This window comes from Rattus norvegicus, chromosome 20 (genome assembly GCF_021556685.1).
Source record: "Rattus norvegicus strain SHRSP/BbbUtx chromosome 20, alternate assembly SHRSP_T2T, whole genome shotgun sequence".
Lineage (NCBI taxonomy): Eukaryota > Metazoa > Chordata > Mammalia > Rodentia > Muridae > Rattus > Rattus norvegicus.
In genome coordinates this window covers 13,607,820-13,627,093 of record NC_141553.1, presented here as the reverse complement: position 1 = coordinate 13,627,093, position 19,274 = coordinate 13,607,820, and the positions used below count along the sequence as shown (strand labels likewise).

The 19,274-nt window shown below is 46.0% G+C and overlaps 1 protein-coding gene across 4 annotated transcripts; it reads right to left on the bottom strand.

The window, feature by feature from the left end:
• Window positions 1-10,549: 10,549 nt before the first annotated feature.
• Window positions 10,550-17,902, bottom strand: Gstt4 (glutathione S-transferase, theta 4). 4 transcript variants are annotated; one of them, XM_087598318.1, is made up of 6 exons: window positions 17,674-17,902; window positions 16,487-16,574; window positions 14,209-14,242; window positions 13,492-13,642; window positions 12,259-12,435; window positions 10,550-10,862 (listed from the first exon to the last, which is right to left on the bottom strand). In XM_087598318.1, exons 2-6 carry the CDS (start codon window positions 16,509-16,511, stop codon window positions 10,668-10,670), a joined length of 582 nt encoding a protein of 193 aa, XP_087454444.1. In that variant the 5' UTR covers window positions 16,512-16,574; window positions 17,674-17,902; the 3' UTR covers window positions 10,550-10,667. The 4 variants fall into 4 exon arrangements, with proteins under 4 accessions (XP_087454444.1, XP_087454445.1, XP_087454446.1 ...); XM_087598319.1 differs by having other exon boundaries at window positions 16,487-16,599; window positions 17,674-17,900; XM_087598320.1 differs by lacking the exon at window positions 14,209-14,242 and having other exon boundaries at window positions 16,487-16,599.
• Window positions 17,903-19,274: the final 1,372 nt, after the last annotated feature.

The window sequence follows — 19,274 nt, the reverse complement described above, 5'->3', positions numbered from 1 at the left end:
CTCTAGCACTGATATAATTATCATCTTGCCTTTTTTTGTTAATTTATTTATTTTATGTATATGAGTACACTCAGATTCCGTTACAGATGGTTGTGACCTACCATGTGGTTGCTGGGATTTGAACTCAGGACCTCTGGAAGAGCAGTCAGTGCTCTTAACCGCTGAGCCATCTCTCCAGGCCCTCATTTTGTCTTTAAAAACACTGTACCTCTGAGCTTGAATCCAAGAGGCTTTCCAGAGTTTCGAGGCTATTATTAAGAACTTGAAACTCTTAATTTGATTAATCAGTATGGGTGTCACTAAGGGTCTCAGGTGCACCATTCCAACATACCTCCCCCAATAAGATCATAGCTTTCCTAATCTCTCTAAACAATCCACTAACTGGGACCAAACATTCAGATATATGAGCATATGGGGACCACTCTCATACAAACCACCACTGCCATCCATGAGCTGTGTTTAAAGGTCCTTTCTTCTCAATGATTTGTTATTGTCAGGGGACCAGTGGGTACCTGCTGGGATTTCCAGGTTTCTGTATCCTTGAATAAGAATTCAGACAGAAACACAAAGACAGCAAGAAGAGGGAGCTTATCAAGGGAAAAAGAGGCATTTCTGTCCTGACCCCCTCCTAAGGATTTATAAGCAGGTAACAGTTGATGGGAAAGATGTTTCTTTAGTAGTGTACCCACTGGAAAGGTGTTTGTGGTAATTTGAATAAAAATGCCCCCTATAGGCTTCAATAACTGATGCTTAGTTACCAGTGGCACTATCTGAGAAGGATTAGGAGGTGTGGCCTTGCCAGAGTGGGTGTGGCCTTCTTGGAGTGGGTGTGGCCTTGTTGTAGGAAGTGTGTCACCAGAGGACCGCTTTGAGATTTCTTTTTTTTTTTTTCAGTTACTACTGTACTTTATTGTGTTCAACCAAATCACCATGTTACAAAAATAGCAAGCTGCCATTATAAAAAATAAGGCTCCTCTATCCAGCACCAGATAGCATCATTTTATTTTCAAGCCTAGAAATTGCACACTTGTATATAAACCAACCAAAGATGAGGATTGAGAGTTCATCTTGGTGGATTTTTTCTTTGATGAATATGAAGTGTCCTTCCTTATCTTTTTTGATGACTTTTAATTGAAAATTGATTTTATTTGATATTAGAATGGCTATCTCCAGCTTGCTTCTTCTGACCATTTGCTTGGAAAGATGTTTTCCAGCCTTTCACTCTGAGGTAGTGTCTGTCTTTGTCTCTGAGGTGTGTTTCCTGTAGGCAGCAGAATGCAGGGTCCTCATTGCGTATCCAGTTTGTTAATCTATGTCTTTTTATTGGGGAGTTGAGGCCATTGATGTTGAGAGATATTAAGGAATAGTGATTATTGCTTCCTGTTATATTCATATTTGGATGTGAGGTTATGTTTGTGTGCTTTTCTTCTCTTTGTTTTGTTGCCAGGACGATTAGTTTCTTGCTTCTTCTAGGGTATAGCTTGCCTCCTTATGTTGGGCTTTACCCTTTATTATCCTTTGTAGTGCTGGATTTGTAGAAAGATATTGTGTAAATTTGGTTTTGTCATGGAATATCTTGGTTTCTCCATCTATGTTAATTGAGAGTTTTGCAGGATACAGTAACCTGGGCTGGCATTTGTGTTCTCTTAGGGTCTGTATGACATCTGTCCAGGATCTTCTGGCCTTCATAGTTTCTGGCGAAAAGTCTGGTGTGATTCTGATAGGTATGCCTTTATATGTTACTTGACCTTTTTCCCTTACTGCTTTTAATATTCTTTCTTTATTTTGTGCGTTTGGTGTTTTGACTATTATGTGACGGGAGGTCTTTCTTTTCTGGTCCAATCTATTTGGAGTTCTGTAGGCTTCTTGTATGCCTATGGGTATCTCTTTTTTTAGGTTAGGGAAGTTTTCTTCTATGATTTTGTTGAAGATATTTACTGGTCCTTTGAGCTGGGAGTCTTCACTCTCTTCTATACCTATTATCCTTAGGTATGATCTTCTCATTGAGTCCTGGATTTCCTGTATGTTTTGGACCAGTAGCTTTTTCTGCTTTACATTATCTTTGACAGTTGAGTCAATGATTTCTATGGAATCTTCTGCTCCCGAGATTCTCTCTTCCATCTCTTGTATTCTGTTGGTGAAGCTTGTATCTACAGCTCCTTGTCTTTTCTTTTGATTTTCTATGTCCAGGGTTGTTTCCATGTGTTCTTTCTTGATTGCTTCTATTTCCATTTTTAATTCCTTCAACTGTTTGATTGTGTTTTGTGGAATTCTTTCAGGGATTTTTGTGTCTCCTCTCTATGGATTTCTACTTGTTTATTTATGTTTTCCTGGAATTCTTTCAGGAATTTTTGCGATTCCTCTCTGTAGGCTTCTACTTGTTCTCTAAGGGAGTTCTCCACGTCTTTCTTGAAGTCCTCCAGCATCATGATCAAATACGATTTTGAAACTAGATCTTGCTTTTCTGGTGTGTTTGGATATTCCATGTTTATTTTGGTGGGAAAATTGGGCTCCGATGATGCCATGTAGTCTTGTTTTCTGTTGCTTGGGTTCCTGTGCTTGCCTCTCGCTATCAGATTATCTCTAGTGTTACTTTGTTCTGCTATTTCTGACAGTGGCTAGACTGTCCTATAAGCCTGTGTGTCAGGAGTGGTGTAGACCTGTTTTCCTGTTTTCTTTCAGCCAGTTATGGGGACAGAGTGTTCTGCTTTCGGGCCTGTAGTTTTTCCTCTCTACAGGTCTTCAGCTGTTCCTGTGGGCCTGTGTCTTGAGTTCACCAGGCAGGTTTCTTGCAGGGGAAAAGTTGGTCCTACCTGTGGTTCCAAGGCTCAAGTTTGCTCGTGGGGTACTGCCTAAGTCCTCTCCGCGGCGGCAGCAACTGGGAAGATCTGCGCTGCTCTTTCCAGGAGCCTCTGTGCACCAGGGTTCCAGATGGCGTTTGGTGTTTTCCTCTGGCGTCTGGACGTGCGCAGAGTGCAGTCTCTTCTCGCCTCCCAGGCGCGCTCGCCTCTCTGAAGGTTCAGCTCTCCCTCCCACGGGATTTGGGTGCAGAGAACTGTTTATCCGGTCTGTTTCCTTCAGGTTCCTGCGGTGTCTCAGGCAGGGGTCCTGCCGCTCCTGGGCCCTCCCCTATGGGAACCCAGAGGCCTTATACAGTTGCCTCTTGGGCCAGGGATGTGGGCAGGGGTGGGCAGTGTTGGTGGTCTCTTCTGCTCTGCAGCCTCAGGAGTGCCCACCTGACCAGGCGGTGAGGTCTCTCTCCCACGGGGTTTGGGAGCAGAGAGCTGCTGCGGGCCGGGATCCGCGGGTGTGGGACTTCCGGTAAAAGCTTAATTAAGCCAGGCTCAGTCTCTCTCCCTGTTGCCTGTGGATCTAGATGTAGAACTCTCAGCTCCTCTCCAACACTATGTCTGCCTGAATACTGTGTGCTCCCTGCCATGATGATAATGGACTGAACCTCTGAAATTGCAAGCCAATCCCAATGAAATGTTTCCCTTTATGAGAGTTGCCACAGTCATGGTGTCTCCTCACAGCAGTAAAATACTGACCAAGACAGTGGCCTGTACCTGTATACAAACCCTTACCCATGTCTCTGTAAACAACCTGAAGGCAGTACACAATCACCTATGACTCCAGGTCTAATGCTCTCTTCCAGCCCCTGTGGGCACCTGCATACACATGGTACACACTCAGACAGATGAAGAGAAATACATCTTAGGAAGAAAGAAAGGAAGGAAGGAAGAAAGAAAGAAAGAAAGAAAGAAGGAAAGAAAGAGAGAAAGAAAGAGAAAGAAGGAAAGAAAGAAAGAAAGAGAAAGGAGGAAGGAAGGAAGGAAGGAAGAAAGAAAGAAAGAAACAAAGAAAGAAAGTGAGACGGGGGGGGGGGGGTCAAGGCACCATCCTAGTAAGGCTGAATCCTTGGCTAGAGGCAAGGATTCCCTCATGGCAAAGCAAGATGAGGTCCCTTGGATACCATATTTCTTTATGTACAGAACACCTGAGATCCAGATTAAGTTCCACACCTGTGGGAACCTGGAGAGTTGAGATCTGGAGTCCAATGCGTGTGCACGGGTACACACACACACACACACACACACACACACACACACACACACACACAGGACTTTAGGGGGTGGGGAAAGGCAGACTTCTTGAAGGCCTGGCAGGAGTTAAAAGGCCAATGTCTAAAAGAGCTGAGAAACTCACCTAGCAAGATTAGTAGCAGGCCTGGCTACCGGGAGAGGCTCCATGGAGAGGCCCGCAACAAGCGAGCTGAGACCTGGGACCTGGAGCAGATGTTGAGTTTTATCTGTTCGCCCTTGGGGAAAGGAATGTCTTTGCGCTGCCCTGTTGCTCAGTGGGAGAAAAGGCAGATGACGCCTAAGGGAAGTCTTGTTCAGTTTGCTACAGAAGCCTTCAAGGGACTGTCAGGGCAAGAGACTCATTAGAAAAACATCTGTGAGGGGCACCAACCCAGAGCAGGCAGCGAGCACTTGGACATGTGCACACGTGCGTGCACACACACAATTGTGCGCACACACATATACACACTCATGCACACACATGCATGTGTACACACATACACTAGCATGCACACACATGCACTCACGCCCACGCATGCACACAATCATGCATTCACATACACACGCATGCACACACGCATGCACATGTGCGCACACACAAGCACACACACGCATGTACACACACGGAGTTGTATATAAAGCACCTTTTCATCAAAACCAAAAGAAACAGAGTGAACAAAGCTGGAAAGAAGCTGTTTAGGAGAAACCGACTCACTGACTGACTGACTGACTGACTGACTGACTGACTGACTAGAATTTCAGCACCATGGAAGATCAGAATGTTGGAGTCCCTAGGCTGTTCCTTGTGATGTCTTCAGCCTCCAGAACACCCATTCCTTGCCAACCTCTGCGTCTGAACTAGCTTCTAATACTAAAAGAGCTTTTTGAAATCTATTAACCTAGGCAACCCCTAGCTTCTACCAACTAAAAGCTAAGATTGTTATCAGATAGCACGCCAGGCCCATAGAAAAGCTTCCCCTGTCTCACGGGAGCCTCCTCTCTCATGTACCCACCAATACATTTTTAACTTGCTTGATTTTCATGACTGTCTTTATTATGTGAAATTATGAAACTGATTTCATGTTGGAACATGGAATTTGGGGTCCTAGATCTGTATTTCTGGACCATGTTTACTCAGAATGGCTCCAGAGTAAACTTTTTCTTGTTGGTGTAAAGACAAGACCTGTAGTTTTTATATCAACAGCACAGAATGAACAAACAAACAAACAAACAAACAAACAAATAAAAACAGCTTTAACTCCATTACTCAGAGGTAACTTTTTGGAGTCTGCCAGATATTAGTGTGTGTGTGTGTGTGTGTGTGTGTGTGTGTGTGTGTGTGTGTGTGGTGTGTGTATGTGTGGTATTTGTGCATGTGTGTTTACATGTATATATGTGTGTATATATGTGTGTGGTGTATGTATGTGTGGTATGTATATGTGTGTATATATATGTGTGTATGTGTATGTGGGTATGTATATATGTGTGTGCATGTGTGTGCATGTGTATATATGTATGAGCATGTATTTGTGTATGTGTGTATATGTATGTTAGTGTGTATATATGTATGTGTGTATGTACGTGTGTGTATGTGTGTGTTTTCTGTGTTTTGTGTGTTTAAATGTGTGGTGGCAGAGGGTACATTTCTGCAATCTTCTTTTCCCTGTGCTATCTGAACATGTTTTCCTGTTTTAAAATACATTTATATCACATGGTTTTGAGAACTGTCATAGCTTCACCCATCTTACCTGATACAGGCATAGGTTCACCTGGAAAGAGGGAGCCCTCAAACTGAAGAATTGCCTCAGTCAGATTGGCTGGTGGCCATGTCCGTGGGGCAATTTCTTAGTGGTTAACTGACACAGGAGGGCCTAGTCGTCTGCGGGCAGTGTCACCCTAGGCCGGCAGGCCTGGGTTACACATGATGCTAACTGAGCAGTAAGCAGAGCTACTCCGCACTTTCTGCTTTGGTTCCTACCTCCAGGTTCCTGACTTGAGTACTCGCCTTCATTCTCATCAAATAGGGGCCATGACCTGTAGGATAAAATAAACCCTCACCTCCCCAAGATGCTTCTTCGTCATAGCATTTGTCACAATGGCAGAATGTAAGTCAGAACCCTGCTTTACTAGTCTGTCTTATAGGCACGCATTAAATAATTTTTGCAAGTTTTCTTTGTTGATTATTTCCTCTCCTTCACATCAGAAATAAAAGTTTGATGGGCAAATATATGCAGGGAAGGAGGGGAGAAAGGTGTAAAAGAAGAAAAGGGAAGAAAAGAAAAGCAAAACAAAACAAAGCCCCAAGCCCTATACCACTGAATTGGAACCTTAATTGTCAGGAAACTGACTCATCTGGTTAAATTCACCTCAAAGTCTGAGAGCCTAGCTTGTCCCTGAAAGCCCCAGAGTCCCCCAGTGTTTCCTTCTCTGTGTGTCTGCCCCTGGGGTATCCATGACAATAGTCACAGCTAAAGGCCTGCTGCAAATTTCTGTGACAATCACTAACTCAGCTGCTCTTAAAGTGGCCAGTCAAATTGAATGGTAAAAGATCACCAGAGGGGCTGGGGATTTAGCTCAGTGGTAGAGCGCTTACCTAGGAAGCGCAAGGCCCTGGGTTCGGTCCCCAGCTCCGAAAAAAAAGAACCAAAAAAAAAAAAAAAAATTACCAAATACAAAACAGCCATTCCCAAAGCCCAAGATGTGGGAAGGGCTTTAGACTGCTACAATGTATTCTAGTCCATGAACCTGGGTCTTCCTGTGCCCGGGTATGTATTACAGACCATGGCTTAACAAAGAAAGTTTTCCTCTGGTATTGGGTTCTCTGTAAGAACAGGACAGATCAAATATATGTGTATATTAAAAGAATCTCTTAAATTGGCTTATGTTGAAACAGTAACCACAGTTGGCTCCCATCCAACAGGCTGAAACCTGATAGTCGCTTGGAGCCTTGTGACTGGATATGTCAGCAACAGCAGTATTCCCACAGTGGCTCTCTGTCTATGGAGAGGCTGACCCAGTGCTGCTCGGTCAGGTCAGTCCACCTGTCCCAATATGTTAGCTAAAGTTTGAAGGGTTCCTGGAGTGGTGCTGGTCCCCGGTCAGCAATGGAAGGCTGCAAATGCTGACTATAATAATCATCGTCGAAGGAATCAGCATCATCCATCATTGGTAACCGGGGCGGGGGGGGGGGGGGGCGGGAGGATCAACTCAGCAGGGAAGGAAAATGCTAACACGCCCGCCCTTTTAATCTGGGCTGCTTCCAGAAGGTGCAGTCCACAATTAGGGTCTTCCCACAGTTATTGAGACAATTAGGACAGCCCTTCAGCTGCGACTTCTTATTCAGGTGACTCTAATTTGTGGCTAATTGAAATGAAAACCAACAGTCATGACTCTCTTCTCAATTGTACAATAGGGTACAATTAAGGGTAACTCATAATATTTTGTTTCTTTCTTTCATTGTTGTCTTTGAGACGGGATCTCACTAAGTAGCTTTGACTGTTCTGGAGCTCTGTAGACCAGGCTGACCTGGAACTCAAGGAGATTCCCCACCTCTGCCTCCCAAGTGCTGAGAATTAAAGCATTAGCCACTATGTCTGGTTCACTTGTACCTTTTATATATGTTTCTCTTTATTTTGCTTGATTGTGACCAGAACATTTAGCATGGAATTAATGTGTTTTGGTGTATCCCAATGTTATGTGACAGATCGCTACAGATTCTACAGAATGGAAACATTACACTCACTAAACACTGATCCTCAGGGCTGTAGATGTGGCTCAGTGGTTAGGGAAAGGAAGTGCTCTTTTGGGGACTGGAGTTGGCTTCCCAGCACCCATACCAAGTAGCTCAGAACTGCTACCTAGGGATCTGATTCTCTTCTGGACTCCATAAGGTACCCACAAAGGACATGCACATATGAACACATATGAACACAGAGAGAAATATAATTAAAAATAATTAACTTTTTTCATCCCCCAAACCATCAATATATTCTGTCAATGTGATCGTTTCAGGTAGAAGTGGAGTCTCGCAATATCACTGACTGATTTCACAAGAGCCTTTTCCGCAGGCCCAGATCATGCCTTTTTTTTTTTTTTAATAAATAATTGAGCATGGCGGTGGTGGTACATGCCTTTAATCCCGGCACTTGGGATATGAGTTTGAGTCTAGCCTGGTCTACAAAGCAAGTTCCAGGACAGCCAAGGCTACACAGAGAAACCTTGCCTTGAGAAAATCAAGAAATAAAAAATAGAGATACTTTATTTGTTGATATTTTTTCTTTCTTTCTTTCTTTTTTTCCGGAGCTGGGGACCGAACCCAGGGTCTTGCGCTTGCTAGGCAAGCGCTCTACCACTGAGCTAAATCCCCAGCCCCCCTGTTGATACTATTGATTGGGGTTTTTGCCTGCATCTATGTCTGTGGGAAGGTATCAGACAGCCTGGGAACTGGAACTACAAGCAGTTGTAAGCTGCCATGTGGGTGCTGGAAATTGCTGGAATTGGCAGCCAATGTTCTTAACCTCTAAACCATCTTTCCAGCCCCCAAATCATGCCACATATATACGTGTGTGTGTGTGTGTATGTGTGTGTGTGTGTGTGTGTACAGCTATACATTTTCTGCTTAGCATTGCTTATTCTGTGTCTCATAAGTTTTTGGGGTTTCCTTTCATTTTATTTTTCCAAGACACTAATTTCCCTGTGATTTTTCTTTGATCAGTTTGTGTAGATGTGTTGTTTAAATTCTATAGAATTGTGAACATTCTCTCTCTCTCTCTCTCTCCCCCCCCTCACTCCCTCCCTCCTTCCCTCCCTCCCTCTCCCTCCTCCTGTCTCTCTCTGTCAGTCTATCTGTGTGTGTCTGAGGTGATGTGTGTGTATGCATGTGTGTGTTCATGTGTGCATATGCATGTCACGTATGTGAAGGTTCACATCTGGTGTCTTTTTCAACCACTTCATCTTTTTTGTTTGTTTGTTTGTTTGAGACAGGCTTCTCACTGAACCAAAAGTTATTCAATTCAACCAGACTAGCTGGCCTGTGAGCCCATCCATCCTCCTGCCTCTGGCATACAGCACAGCACTGACACACCCAGCTTCTATTTTGGATGCTGGGGATCTGAACTGGGATTCTCGTGTCTATACGATGATCTCCCTAGACCCCCCAACACACCCAGTCTTCTTCCTTCTGTTGCCGATTCCTTTTTGGAGTTTTTTTTTAATGTTTACTTTGTGTGTGTGTGTGTTCCTCTGTGTGTGTGTGTGTGTGTGTGTGTGTACATGTAGTTATGCACGGTCAGAGGACAACTTTTGAAAATTTGTTCTCTTCTTCAACCCTAGGGGTCTCAGGGATTGAATTTAGGTCACTGGGCTTGGCTGCAGGCTCCTTTATCTGCTGTGCCGTTTTATTGGCCCTGCCAATGATGCCTGATTTCAATATATTATATTCAGAGGAAATAGTTTCATTATTTCAATCTTCCTATTTATAACCAAAAACAGTGTCCTCTGATGGCTATTCCATATGAATCTGAGAAAACTATTAAGTCCACTCTATCTCTTGTCATTCTATTATTCTGTCTCGTTATTCTATTCTGTTTTTGAAAGGAGGTATTGAAGTTGCCGACCATTAACAAAAATGTAATCATATACACTCTTTGACTTTTGCAGTCTTTTGTGTATGTGTTGTATGTGTGCATGCGTGTCTGTGCATATGTATGTGTGAGAGTATGGGTTAGTGTGTGTATGAGTGTGTCGTGTGAATGTGTATGTGTGCGAGAGTGTGTCCTTTGTGTATGTGTGTGTGAGGGTGTGTATGTGTGTGCATGTGTATGTGTGAGAGAGTATGTGTATGAGTGTGTTTTGTGAAGGTATGCATGTGTGAGAGTATGTGCGTGAGTATGTGTGTGGGGGAGTGTGTGTGGATGTGTGAGAGTGTGTGCGGGTGTGTGTGCAGGTGTGTGCATGTGTGAGAGTGTGTGTGTATGCATGTGTGCATGTGTATATGTGAGTGTGTATGTGTGAGTGTGTGTGTGCATAAGTATGTTGTATAGGTGTGTATGTGAGTGTGTGGAAGTGTGTGCATGTGTGTGAGTTATGTGAATGTGTGTGTGTGTATGTGTGTGTGTGTGTGTGTGTGTGTTGTGTGTGCACATATAGAGCCCAGAAGTTGATGTCGATTGTTTTACTTTTTCATGGTTCAACTTGTTTTTGAGCTAGCATTTCTCTTGATAAGTCTGAGGCTTCCCACTTCAGCTGGGCTGGCTGTTTAGTGAGCTCTGGGGATTGTTCTTGCACCAGTGGTCCTGGCTCGTGTGTGGGTAGCAGAGATCTGAACTCAGGAGGCAAGTACGTTTACCCACTGAGCCATCTCCGAGACCCCTTAGATTCTTTTGGAAACTAAGGTGACTCGTGACTACCTCCTGCTCCCACACCAGGCTCTTTGCTGACACCAACTGTCCCAATAATGGCCACGGCTGTCCCAGTTCTTTTTGTTTTATTAGGTAAAGGAACAGTATGTTTCTTAGTGCCTTCCCTAGGAGAAAAGGCTCAAAAGGCGGAGACAGCTGGCCTCTGCAGAACAAATGCCCTCTGGTATCACTTATACTTCTGCAGAAACTCACAGATCTTCATCTTGATCGAAGGGTCCAGTGTCGAACAGTCCCAGCTTGGCAACTTCACCAGTCTGTCATGAGCCTCCCAGAAGAGGCCAGAACCGATGGCTAACTCCACCCGCATTCTCCATTCTGCAAGCTTGGAGCTGATGAAGACATTGTGGTTAGTTCCCATTGGCTGTGGATAAACAAAAAACGAAAGATGTGGTCACCATAGCAACCAGCTGGCCCACCAGCCTCTGCAAAGAGTCACATGCTGCCCCCTTCTTGGCAAGTTGTCTAAGCTATGCAGTCTAGGTGAAGCAGGCATAGAAAAGTCTGCTCCAGGATAAGAACTCCTGACCCAGGTAGCTAGCGCTACTCTGTGTGTCTGGCCTTCTTCCAGAGAAAGCCCTTATTTCCACAGGAATGGAGCTCAACTTCCCAACACACACCATGTCGCTCTTTCTGTTAATAGGCACAAGGGCAATAAGAGGAGGCTTGCTTAGCAGTTTAACTGCCTCATTAAGAACTGGGGCTGGGGGCTGGAGAGACGGCTCAGCGGTTAAGAGCACTGACTGCTCTTCCAGAGGTCATGAGTTCAAATCCCAGCAACCACATGGTGGCTCACAACCATCTGTAAAGAGATCCGATGCCCTCTTCTGGTGTGTCTGAAGACAGTGACTGTGTACTTGTCATATATAAAATGAATAAATAAAATCTTAAAAAAAAAAAAGAACTGGGGCTGGGGGGCTGGAGAGACGGCTCAGTGGTTAAGAGCACTGATTGCTCTTCCAGAGGTCCTGAGTTCAAATCCCAGCAACCACATGGTGGCTCACAACCATCTGTAATGAGATCCGATGCCCTCTTCTGGTGTGTCTGAAGACAGCGATGGTGTACTTACATATAATAATTAATTAGTCTTTTTTTTTTAAAAGGGGCTGTTTGCCCACGCCTCACTCTCTTTTTTTTTCTTTCTTTCTCTTTTTTTTTTGGTTCTTTTTTTTCGGAGCTGGGGACCGAACCCAGGGCCTTGCGCTTCCTAGGCAAGCGCTCTACCACTGAGCTAAATCCCCAACCCCTTAATTTTTAGTCTTTTAAAAAAAATGCAAGCTTATAAAAAAAGAAAAAGAAAAAGAAAAGGACATTCAAAAGTGTCTAGATCAGCTCTCCTGAACACACCAGGTAGCTCAGAATTGAAGCTAGCACTCTCCTAGGTTTGCCTCCAGTGCACAGTGGCGTCCTCGGCTCAGACTCAGGGTTGGGAGAGACACCTTATGATACTGTTTTTGGAGCTCCAGAAAAGAGTAAACTGGGGAATACATAACCCAAGCACACTTCTGGGAAGAGACCAGAAGGAGAAGCGGCATCTGGGATCTTACCTAGGGTGCCATGTTTTCCTCTGTAACCCTCATGTTCCTCCCCATACCATGGAATCCTTATTAAAATTCCACGATCACGATACTCCCTGATTCGAAACCTATGGTTTGTTTTTTTTTCCCCCCCTGTCACTTCCAAGTGAGCCCAGGATCGCCTACTCTACTCCTGTTCCCATAAACACTTCCCCTCTTCCCAGACTTGCCCCTCCCCCATACCTGCATCATCTCCACCAGTGCCACCAAGTCGGCCAGTGAGATATGGTCCCCAGTGATGAACAACTTGTCCTGCAGAAACTTCTCCTCAAATTGTTTTATGTTCTTGTTCACCTCATCCAGTGTCTTGTCTAACCTCTCGGTAGGAACCTCCTCACCCGTGATCATTGGAATTATCAACTGGCCAGGAAGAGAAGAGGACAGGCATAGAGGCGGTACCTGGCCCCTGCGAGGCTTCTGTAGCCCCATCTGCTAGGCAGAGCTTGCGCAGTTCCAAGGATGTAAACTGATTCGGGCCATTTGCAAGCGGCAATTACCAAGGGGCCACGTGTTCAAAAGGGTGTGGAGGGTAACAAGGAGTCCCGCGGTTTGAGTGTGTCTCGCTTGCGTCGGGCGTCCAGTCCTCCCGGTGATGTGAGACTGGAGGGAATCTTTTAAGCATGGAGTCTACCTGGGGGGTGCTGCCCTCAGAACGGACTGAGGTGGACACGGATAATACTTAGAAGCGCAAGCTATTATTAGAGTAAGACCGGTGCCCTGCCCCAGTTCTGCCTTCCTGTCTTAGCGCTCGCTTCCACTGTGATAGCAGCTGTTAGGAGGCCCTCTCTAGAGCTGGTGACATGCTGTTTGGACTGCCTGTTTCCGAAACTATGAGCTAGATAAACCTCTCTTCTTCATACGTTACCCGGCCTGCGGCATCTTATTATAGCAGTGGAAAATGGCCTTAAAAAACAAAAACACACAAGGAGAAAATGAAAACTAGGGATAGACGTGTGTTGGTTGCCTGCCACCTATCAATTGACTGAGATTCGCTAATTCAAGGACAGAGTTTTGGAGCTGGAGAGATGGCTCAGCGGTTAAGAGCACTAGCTGCTTTTCCAGAGGTCCTGAGTTCAATTCCCAGCACCCACATGGTGGCTCACAGCCATCTTTAAGGGGATCTGATGCCCTCTTCTGGTCGGTCTGAAGATAGCAACAGTGTCTTCATACATAAAATAAATAAGTTTTTTGTTTTGTTTTGTTTTTAAACGAAATTTTCTGAATGCTGTCTTGGCCCTTCCTGGTTACCCTTCTCCTTTGGTATAATATTTTCTCCTATTTAACAGTTAATTCCACACTCTCAGCGCTGTAAGGTAGGTAGGTATGGGATTAGGAAAAACGAGGCTTATTCGGCAGGACCAGGACTGGACTTGAGGTTTTCCCCTGTTCCTGAGCCCCAGGCTTGGCCCTGCTCACCTTGATCCACAGTATCTTACTCATGGGCACCTGAATAGCTGTATGCTGCCACGCCATGAACTCGTCCACACGGGCACGCATGTGCAGGTCTGGCGGATACCAGTGAGAAGGCGCGCTGTACTTTCGGCATAGGTAGCAGAGGATAGCCACGCTAGAGAAAGGGCAAGTCAGTGAGAGGCACTGTTTGGACCTTCTGAGAGCCCGGACACCACCCCGCAGCGTGGCCGGATTCACTAGGGAAAGGAGGGACCGGAAAGGAGGAACTGGAAGGGTTCTAAAATGTCTGCCCCTAGTTATCAGGTTAGTCAGATAGCAAGACTGGGAGGAAGACCTGAAGGGGGGACAGGGATTGATGAATGTCGAGGTTCCAGCGGGAGCAAGGAACACCTGGAGAGTGGGAACATGTGGCTGGAGAGACAATCTGGGTCGTAGGGAGTGCAGAAGGACTGCCAGAGATGCTTCAGGAGTTTAGACTTAAATATCTTTTAATTTTTAGTTATTGTGTATGAGTTGTTTTCCCCCTGTGTACGTCTGGACGTCGCTTGTGTGTCTGATGCCCATACGGGCTGGAAGATGGGAGTTTGATCCCCAGGTGGAGCAGCCAGTGCTCTTAGCTGCAGAGCTATCTCTCCAGCCCCTAAACTTAATCTTTAAGATCATGAGGGCTGAGAGGGTCCAGCCCTCCAGTTAGAAGAGATAGAATAGTAGAGCGCTTACCTAGGAAGCGTAAGGTCCTGGGTTCGGTCCCCAGCTCCGAAAAAAAGAACAAAAAAAAAAAAAAAAAAAGAAGAGATAGAATAAATCCCAGGAAGCCTAGGTGTTAGCTGGAGCAATGACAGGACAAGAGGTATTGGTCTCTCAGGGATGGGTGAGGGATGAGGTAGAAGGGGAGAAAAGGCTACAGGAGAAGGCTTCAGAGGGAGGGATGGCCCAAGCTCGCTCACTTGACAGTGTAGGAGACACCACAGGACAGAAAAGCCAGTGCCCATCATTAACAACAAACGCACAAAGAGGCCAGTGAAAAGCAAAACCAAGCGGTTTGCTTGTTTGTTTAGTTTTTATTACATTGGGGGTTAGCACCAACTGAAGAACATACACGGGCTGGACCTAGGCCTCCCTCCACATGCGTGACAGATGTGCAGCTTGGTCTTCATGTGGGTCTGGAACAAGTGTAGCAGGGACTATCCCGCAAGCTGTTGCCTGTACATGGGATATGTTCTACTAGCTGGGCCTTGTCTGGCCTCAGTGGGAGGGGAAGTATCTAGCCTAGCAGAGACTTGAAGTGCCAGGACCAGGGAGGAAGAGGCTCCCATGTGCTCAGAGAAGGGGAGGGGGAATGGGAAAAGGATTGTGTGTGTGTGTGTGGGGGGGTGACTGGAAGGGGGCAGTGAGTGGGATGTAAAGTGAATAAATAAATAAATAATAAGTATATTTAAAAATCAACAGGGTCTGAGAGGGTTTGAATGTCCTCACTAAAACTCAGACAGACATTGGCTTCCCACAAGGGCAGATTGACTCACGTGTGGCTAAGATAATTATTAGGTTATCAGCTTGTCACAGGTGGCTTTGTTATACAACAAACACACTCTGGCTCCCTTGATTGCTCACCGTGTTGTCCTCTCTGTGTTGCTAGGACCCAAAGGGAAGGCCCTTAGTAGATGCTAAGCTGGTACCAGTTCCACTTTCTTGGGCTTTTCAGCCTCGAGGGCCAAAGTCAGCCTCCTGCTCTGCCCAATCCACCCACACCACCATATTCAGTCACAGCAACCCAAAACAGACTAAGACCGGGAACAGTTAAAGAGGGACTTAAGACAGACTGGAGCGGTTGCTCAACGGTTAAGGGCTGTCACAGAGGACCCTGGTATGGTTCCTAGCACCCACGTGGTGGCTCGCACCATTCGTAACTCCAGTTCCAGGAGATCTGATGAGCTCTTCTGACTAGGCATGCACGGGGCACACATACGCATGCAGGAAAAATACTCATACTCATAAAATAAATGTGTGTGTGTGTGTGCGCGCGCGCGCGCGCGCGCATGGGGCAAGAAGAGAGAGAGAGAGAGAGAGAGAGAGAGAGAGAGAGAGAGGGGAGGGAGGAGGAAAGGGGGAGGGGGAAGGAAGGACCAGGAAAATATTTATGATGCAATCAATCAGACGAACGTGAGCTGAGTATGGATGAAATCTGGAAAGGGCTGATAAGTCGATTTGCTGTCATAACGGTATGTGGGTGATGTATGTTCTAGACTCTTCATTGCTTCACAGGATGTTCATAAGCTTTCATAGGTAAAGTGCTGGGGTGTTTGAAAGGAAGAGGAGCAAAGTGGAGAGGTGAGAATGGGGTAGAGTGGATTAGCTGCAGAAGCTGGGAGGTGGAGGTGCTGTGTGTGTGTGTGTGTGTATAAATGTATGTGCTCTGTGTGTGTATGTGTGTGTATACATAAATGGATGTGCTGTGTGTGTGTAAATGGATTGCTCTGTGTATGTGTGTGTGCATAAATGTATGTGCTCTGTATGTGTGTATGTGTGTGTATACGTAAATGGATGTGCTGTGTGTATGTGTGTACATAAATGGATGTGATGTGTGTATGTATAAATGGATTACTCTGTGTGTGTGTGTACATAAATGGATGTGATGTGTGTGTATGTGTAAATGGATTGTTCTCTGTGTGTGTGTGTATAAATGGATTGCTCTGAGTGTGTGTGTGTGTGTGTGTTTAAATGAATGTGCTGTGTGTGTACACAAATTTTTCTATATCTTAAAAATAAATGAACAGGCCAGGCCTGCTGCTGCACATCTTTAATCCCAAAACACAGGATATGGAGAACAGATAGATATCTTGAGTCTGAGGCCAGTTTTGTCTACATAGTGAATTCCACGCCAACCAGGACTACGTAGAGAGACCTTGCCTCATCTCAGTAAATAAAGAAATACACAAATAAATAAATATGCTCCCAATGAGTCTCCCCGAAGGAGCAGAAATGGTGGCAGGGCCCTTACCTTTCAGATAAGATGAACTTGCCATCTCTGAGGCTGGGAACCTTCCTCAAGGGGTTGATTTCGATGTATTCCTTGCTATGATGGTGACCTGAGGGGGCAGGGAGGGTCTGGGGCTTTGGAGACCCCAGAAAAAAAAGAGAGAACTTGGGCTTCTAGAGACAAAGGGGAGAGACCTCGGCCCCAAAGACCACATGGCTCACCCCAGGTCACAGGAGAAAGCAGAGGTATCACAGGGACCAGGATTAAAATTCCTCCTCCCAGATTCTCGAACCCCAGACCTTGTGACCTCCCCTCCCCAGGGATCAGGACAATCCCTTGGCTTCCAGAAGGTTCAGCCTTCACTCCATGTCTGAGCCACAACTGGAGTATCAACCTCAGGTAGGAACATTAACTGTTCCTGGCCAACTGTTTGTATGAGGAAACCCTGGGGGGAGGGGGACACCACATCTCTTCCATTTCTACAGCTCCCAGATCTCTTTAGTCTAGAGTCTGTGTCTCTACAAGCTGAGCTTTTAGAGAACCCTCAGTGTTTGAGATCCCAATCCACTGATCCTTCCATGGGGTACGCGGGTCTGTGGAACCCTTAGTATATACTTTTTTCGTACTTCTTTCTCCTCCTCCCTTTCTTCCCCTTTTGAATCTGTGCATGTGTGTGTGCACACTCATGAGCTGGTGATCAAACCCAGGATCTTGCGCGTAGCATGCTAGGCAAGTGCTTGATCACTGAGCCACAATCCTAGTCCCAGAGCAAGTCTGAACACTGGGAATGGGTGAGAACAGGCCGCAAGAGGGTGGACACAGACTGAGGGCAGGCACAGGCTGAGGGAGGGCGCACAGGCTGAGTAACATACACACTGTTGCGTGTAGACCTGTGGATCGGTGTCCTTCACCAGCCTAGTTGGTGGGCGCTACAGATAAACAAGATTTGAGATCTCCAGAGATGATGGCAAAAACTCTAGCCTGAGAATCTTAGTCTCTGCTAGCATCCCTCCTTCCTTTACCCCCAAAGGTCCTGTTCATCCCAACAGGGAGATATTCATTCTTGGTGACTAGCAAACGTAGACTAGAAGGCCTGATCACCTTGGTATCTGTTTCACTTCTGCTTGCCTCTCTAACCTTTGATCCTCAGAAACACTTTCACTGGGTACCCTGGCAGTGCCAAGCTTCCCGGCAATGCTGGAACTGACCTTTTAATAGATCCACAAACTGGAAGTCAAAGGGGATGCCATTCTTCCTGGCAAAGATGTAGACGGCGCGGCAAGGTGCTGACAGCAAGTCCATGTAGAGCTCCAGGCCCATGTTGAAATGATTTTGGGGGGCCCACACTTACAGCAGGTGTCCCACAGACCCAGCCTGTGGCTAACTTGAGCACCTGGCTCTAGACCCTCTCCCACCTGACTGAGGACACTGCGTTCTGGAACTCCCTTACCTGGGTGTTCTTATGAGGCCAGCCACCTGGAATTCTTAAAATAGCCAAGATTCTAAGGAGAGCTGGAGGGTGGCACAGGGCTGGGATAGCCCTGTGTGTGCTCTATGGCTCAGCCTCGCTGACATCTATCTGAGAAGGGCCCATGCTTGAGCACTCCCAGGGCCAGCCCCTCTCTGCAGAATGGGACAAGAGAGGTTTTGCAGGTCCAGAATGAGAAAAAGACAATTCTTCCTGATCATGAGGTCAACAGTTCTCTTTGCTACACATACTTCCCATCGCTGCTATCCCTGCCACCAGCAGCTTGGAAGCAATGGACCCGCCCACTCAAGCATGACCCTAGCCCTTTAAATTTTTAAGCCATAATGATCTTTTTTTTTCCCTTTAAAAAAGTTTAGGGGCTGGAGAGGGCCCAGTGGTTAAAAGCACTGGCTGCTCTTCCAGAGGTCCAGGGTTCTAACCTCAGTACCCACATGGCAGCTCACAATCATCTGTAACACCAATCCCAGAATATCTGATGCCCTCTTCTGGCCTCTGTGGTCACCAGGCATGCATGGGTGCATGGACAGACATGCAGGCAAAATACCTATGTGTATATTTTTTTATTTAGACATCTATTTTTATTTTAAAATTACGTATATGTGGAGGAGTACACGCGTAAGTGGAGTAGAACCATTTTAAGCTTAACCCCAACTGTCTTACAAATAAATGAGATGCAGGCTATGGTTATTTTATTTGGCTTTGACAATTAAGGGGGTGGGGAAGGGTAACCTCTAATCTACACTTCTTTTTTTTTTTTTTTTTTTGGAGCTGGGGACCGAACCCAGGGCCGTGCACTTCCTAGGCAAGCGCTCTACCACTGAGCTAAATCCCCAACCCTCTAATCTACACTTCTTCCAGCCTGGCTACCTCCCCATTGGTGTATTCTTAGATACTTGCTGTTTCTCCTGGACCTGTGCTCACCTTCCATGCCCCCAACACCCCCCCCCCATGGTGGCTTCCTCTTTCCTCCTTTCCCCTTGGTCTCTCTCCTCCAACCAGGTCACTCCAAATCCACCTACCTCTAATCTCTCCAGTGATTGGCTGTGGCCAGTTTTATGTAACCCATGGTTTTAAATCAAGGGACAAGGTTTGCACCGCAAACGCTTGTAAGCATGAGAAGTCACTCGTCAGTCTAGACCTTCCCGTAGAGGATTTAGCTTTACAATACACAGCGACAGACCAAACCTCGACAGATGAGCGGAGATGCCTACAGAATCCAGAAGACGGAATAGGATCCCTAGAGCTGGAGTTTCAGGGGGTTGTGAGCTAGTCAATAGAAACTGAACTCTGCTCCCCTACGGAAAGCAATACACATCGCCA

Coding starts and splice junctions, on each gene's coding strand:
- Gstt4 (NM_001109675.1), bottom strand. CDS start 17,785: ATGGGCCTGGAGCTCTACATGGACTTGCTGTCAGCACCTTGCCGCGCC. Junction 16,575..17,673: donor GTTTGTGGATCTATTAAAAG/GTCAGTTCCAGC, acceptor CTGCCCCCTCAG/GTCACCATCATAGCAAGGAA. Junction 10,863..12,258: donor CACTGGTGGAGATGATGCAG/GTATGGGGGAGG, acceptor GTTTATCCACAG/CCAATGGGAACTAACCACAA.